The sequence below is a fragment of the Palaemon carinicauda genome, chromosome 2 (assembly GCF_036898095.1).
Source record: "Palaemon carinicauda isolate YSFRI2023 chromosome 2, ASM3689809v2, whole genome shotgun sequence".
Lineage (NCBI taxonomy): Eukaryota > Metazoa > Arthropoda > Malacostraca > Decapoda > Palaemonidae > Palaemon > Palaemon carinicauda.
Genome location: NC_090726.1, coordinates 48232387 through 48237386, shown reverse-complemented (window position 1 = coordinate 48237386; position 5000 = coordinate 48232387). Strand labels below are relative to the sequence as shown.

At 32.5% G+C, this 5000-nt stretch overlaps 1 protein-coding gene across 2 annotated transcripts in view; it reads right to left on the bottom strand.

Moving 5' to 3' along the window:
* The window catches only part of LOC137624711 (uncharacterized protein C05D11.1-like), a 199107-nt gene that overhangs the window by 33047 nt on the left and 161060 nt on the right, over positions 1-5000 (bottom strand). For both annotated transcript variants that reach the window (XM_068355669.1, XM_068355664.1), the window contains exon 3: positions 2586-2783. In XM_068355669.1, the coding sequence (XP_068211770.1) occupies positions 2586-2783 (198 nt within the window). The remainder of the gene's footprint in view (positions 1-2585; positions 2784-5000) is intronic.

Here is a 5000-nt window from a genome sequence, read left to right as displayed (position 1 = left end):
GTACTATGCAATACTACCTCGCCAGATAAGGTACAACGTACAAGATTAAGATGGAGTGCATTTTAGTGTTTTCTATGACTAGATCAGGTTAGGTTGACATGATCCAGGACGGTCAGGAAAGAACATGGCGTACTAGGTTAGGTCTGTACACTTCTCTGTATATTCCCATATTTCTGACCCTCTATGTATGGTTAGATGGGGCATCTAGTAAGGTGAAGCCCCAAGTCAGTTAATGACACCCATAGACTACATATAACATTTTTTGGGGGGTGTATGTAGTTGATTGGGACATGCATAATCTTTCTTAATATTTGCCAAATCAATTTCATTTACAGGGAAGATTTTGTTTATCTTTGTCTGAAATATAATACTATATTATGAAGCTAGTCATACGACTTATGACATATGATTTTAGTCCAGTATGACTAAGATTAATTTTCTAATATGGAAACATATATAAGAACACTATGTAACCTTAACTCTTTTACCCTCAAAGGACGTACTGGTACGTTTCACAAAACTCATCCCTTTACCCCCATGGACGTACCGGTACGTCCTTGCAAAAAACTGCTATTTACATTTTTTTTTTGCATATTTTTGATAATTTTCCAAGAGAATGAGACCAACCTGACCTCTCTATGACGAAAATTAAGGCTGTTAGAGCAATTTAAAAAACATATACTGCAAAATGCGCTTGAAAGAAAAATAACCCCTGGGGTTTAAGGGTTGGAAAGTTCCAAATAGCCTGGGGGTAAAAGGGTTTAGATCCCCACCTAACCTAACCTAGTAGCCATAGCCTTACCTACTGGATGGAGGGGGGTATGAACTCCCCTTAGACCACAATATCTTTAGCTTACCTATAGACTAAGTTTCATCACTGTGTTTACTTGCCAACTGGCAAGGTAACACTAAATCATATTTTGTAAATCATTAAACTAACTTCATATTGAATTTGGCAAAAACAACTTTCCAATAAAGAAAATCGATTTGACGATTAATAATGGGTAAAGTCGTATTGTATTACAGGGTGTGGTTTCGATCAGAAAATATATGTTTTCCTATAGTAAATAACGTGATTTAACCGAATTTGAGCGTAGTTTTTTCTATAAGAAAAAGTAGTTTATTTACTAGGTTGCATTGCCCTGTAATACACTACAATAATACCTAATAAAGAAAGTTCCCACCTGTTGCAATGAATTACATTTGCCTCCAGTTCAAAGTACAGTACTTATAATTACAAAAGTAACACTTATTTCCTTAAAGAGGTAAATTGTGCAATAAAATATTTACGGACAAGGAAACACTTTGAACAAGAAATAAGTTTTCCAGTAATAAATATCATGATTTAACCGAATTTGACCTTCATTTCAACAGAAAACAGAAACTAAGTGTCATTTTCAAAGGAAACAGCTGTTATTTAGTGAGAAAGTTTCCAACGTCCGTAACAATAATTAAACGGTGCTGCAGTAAATATTTACCCACATTTTAATTGCTGACTCGGTCCACCCAAATACAAAGGGTCCCCCTAATAGAACACCATGAGCCTAAACCCGTGATAATCTGTAAGAATACTATAAATAAATATAGTTTTGACCTTCATTTCAACAGCAAACAGAAACTAAGTGTCAATTTCGAAGGAAACAGCTGTTTTTTTTTAGTAAGAAAGTTTCCAAAGTCCGTAACAATTAAACGGTGCTGCAGTAAATATTTACCCACATTTTAATTGTTGACTCGGTCCCAACCAAATACAAAGGGTCCCCTTAATATAACCCCATAAGCCTAAACCCGTGATAATCTGTAAGAATACTATAAAAAATGGGATCTTTTCGGTTTGAGTGCCTATCAAATTTAAATGTTTTTTTTATCCCAAAGTATGTATTTTGATGTGGAAAACCCTAAAATGATAACCATATTGTGGAGAAATTATTTATTAACACTTAAATTGGCTTATATCAATCAATATCTTACTGAAATGCTGCGATTTCTCTGTGCGCTTTCTTGATTTTCAGGGCACTACTGAACCTAAGAAAACCCACCTAACCTAGCATAGGGGCCCTGTATCCCTACCTAGGCCTACCGGGGGGGGGGGGCCTCCGCCCCCCCTGCGACCCCCCCTCTTAAGGCCACAGTGATTTTCGGGACACTACCGAACCTAATACAACCACCTAACCTAGGGCCCTGTACCCCTACCTAGGCCTAGCCCCTGCGACCCCCCCCCCTTACAGCCACTACCTATCACATCCATCAATAAATAATTTCTCCACAAAATGGTTATCATTTTTGGGTTTTCCACATCAAAATACATACTTTGGGATAAAAAAAACATTTAAATTCGATAGGCACTCAAACCGAAAAGACCCAAAAAATGTAGTTTCGAGGTAACTCGTTACCCTGAGTTATGTAACAGCTAAAAATATCTTTACCATACTGTACCGTAGGCTATACCAACTAAAACTTTCAGCCTACTATAACATACCACGAAAACATTCATTTCCTACTTTAGCACACTCGTAACAGCTTAGGCCTACGTAGAAGAAAACAGAATTAGACAGGCTTACGGCTAGGCCTAGCCTGTAGACACTTACCGAGAGTAAAGTAGCCATTGACGAGAGGTCCTTCGACTCTAGCCAAAACTATCTTGAGTCCAGTACGACGGCTTCTATATTTAATGACAGGGATGGTGCCACTGGCTTTCAATTCACACAGGAGTTCATAATTGCTGGCCAGCGTGGAATTCCTGCCACTCGCTTGCTGATGACTGGGAGCCGCCATTACTATCGCAACTGTCAACAAACAATAGAAAACGTAAAAATGTAAACAATGGTTTTCAAGGCATACTATTATATTTCCATTCACATACTAATGTAAGATTTTTTTTCGCATATATAAAATATGCTTTTTAGTTTATATGGATTCATGCACTTCATAAGGATTTTTCCTGTCAATAAACAATAGAAAACGTAAAAATGTAAACAATGTTCTTCAAGGCAAAGTATTATATTTCCATTAACATACTAATGCAAGATTGATTTAGTATCCTATATTAAATATAATTTCTAGTTTATATGGGTTATTTATATGTTTTATTAGAAAATAGATGGATTCATGCACTCCACGAGGATTTTTTCCGCCATTACTATCAAAACTGTCAACAATAGAAAACGTAAAAATGTAAACAATGATTTTCAGGGTATATTTCCATTCACATACTAATGTAAGATTGTTAGCCTATATTGATTATGCTTTCTAGTTTATATTGACTATTTATATGTTTTATTAGAAAACAGATGGATTCATGCACTTTGTAAGGATTTTTTTTTCCATGATACTCAATGTCACCTTAAGCAAGGACGAGCCAACTAGCAAGAGTACAAAAATACTCTCAGGCTTCGTCGAATCTGATATAGTGAATCATCCACAATACTCTTTTTTAAGTTATCTTATACAATCTTAATTGATAATGAAAAAGGACATAAAAGCTAATAACTATAATGTTTATCTTCTACAATAAATAAAAAAGATATAAAAGTCAATAACTATGATCCACTACTCCATTACCATATATATATATATATATATATATATATATATATATATATATATATATATATATATATATATATATATATATATATATATATATATATACATATATATATATATATATATATATATATATATATATATATATATATATATATATATATATACATATATATATATATTTATATATATATATTATATATACACACACACATATATATAGGCTATATATATATATATATATATATATATATATATATATATATATATATATATATATATATATATATATATTTATTTATTTATATATATATATATATATATATATATATATATATATATATATATATATATATATACACATGGAGGACATTTCATAGACTCAAAGTAGTAAAGCTCACTGAACTTCACATAAAATTTTTGCAGGGATGCTCTTGAAAAAACAAAAATTTAACAATGTACTTATTTACAAAAAAGGAGACACAAAAGACCTGAAAAAAATCACCTTCCAATAACTTAACTCTCAGTATTATATCAAATATTGACAAAGATCATATTATTATTATTATTATTATTATTATTATTATTATCATTATTATTATTATTATCATTATTATTATTTGCTAAGCTACAACCCTAGCTGGAAAAGCAGTATGCTATAAGCCCAGGGGCCCCAACAGGGAAAATAGCCCTGTGAGGAAAGGAAACAAGGAAAAATAAAATAATTTACGAACAGTAACAACATTAAAAGAAATATTTCCTATATTAAACAAAATAGAAAAACAGCTAGACTTTAATCAACCTAGCGAGCAGGCAATATTTAGAAGCGGGTATTCAACAACTGACCACATCCATATAATTAACCAGCTAATGGAAAAGTCAACCGAGTATGACAAACCACTTTGTAGGGCATTTATAAACTATGAGAAATCTTTTGATCCTGTAAAAACTTCAGCAGTAATGAAAGCCCTTAAAAAAAATAGACGATTATTATGTTAGAACACTTGAAGATATCTATATAGAAAGAACAGTAATCCCAAACTGCATAAAGATAGTGAGAAAACTCAGATTGAGAGAGGAGTTAAACAGAAAGAATCTCATCTCTCCTAAATCATTCACAGCATGCCTTGAAGAAGATTTTAGGAATTATATTTGGAAAATGTAGGAATTAACATTTTATATTTGCAGTTGACAAAGTTGTGTTTTGTGAATCAAGGGAGGAATTGCAAAAGATGATAGATTTGAATAGAGAAAGCTGAAATATAGGACTGAAAATGAATATGAGTAAAACTAAGATAATGTTCAATGAAAATGCAGAGACAACCAATAAGGGTTATGGGTGAACCTCTAAGAGATTCTTAATGAATACACGTTCTTAAGGAAGACAGCAAGCGTTTGCCCACGACATGAGACCGAAAATAAAAGAAGGATAAGCATAGGATGGAGAGCTTTTGGTA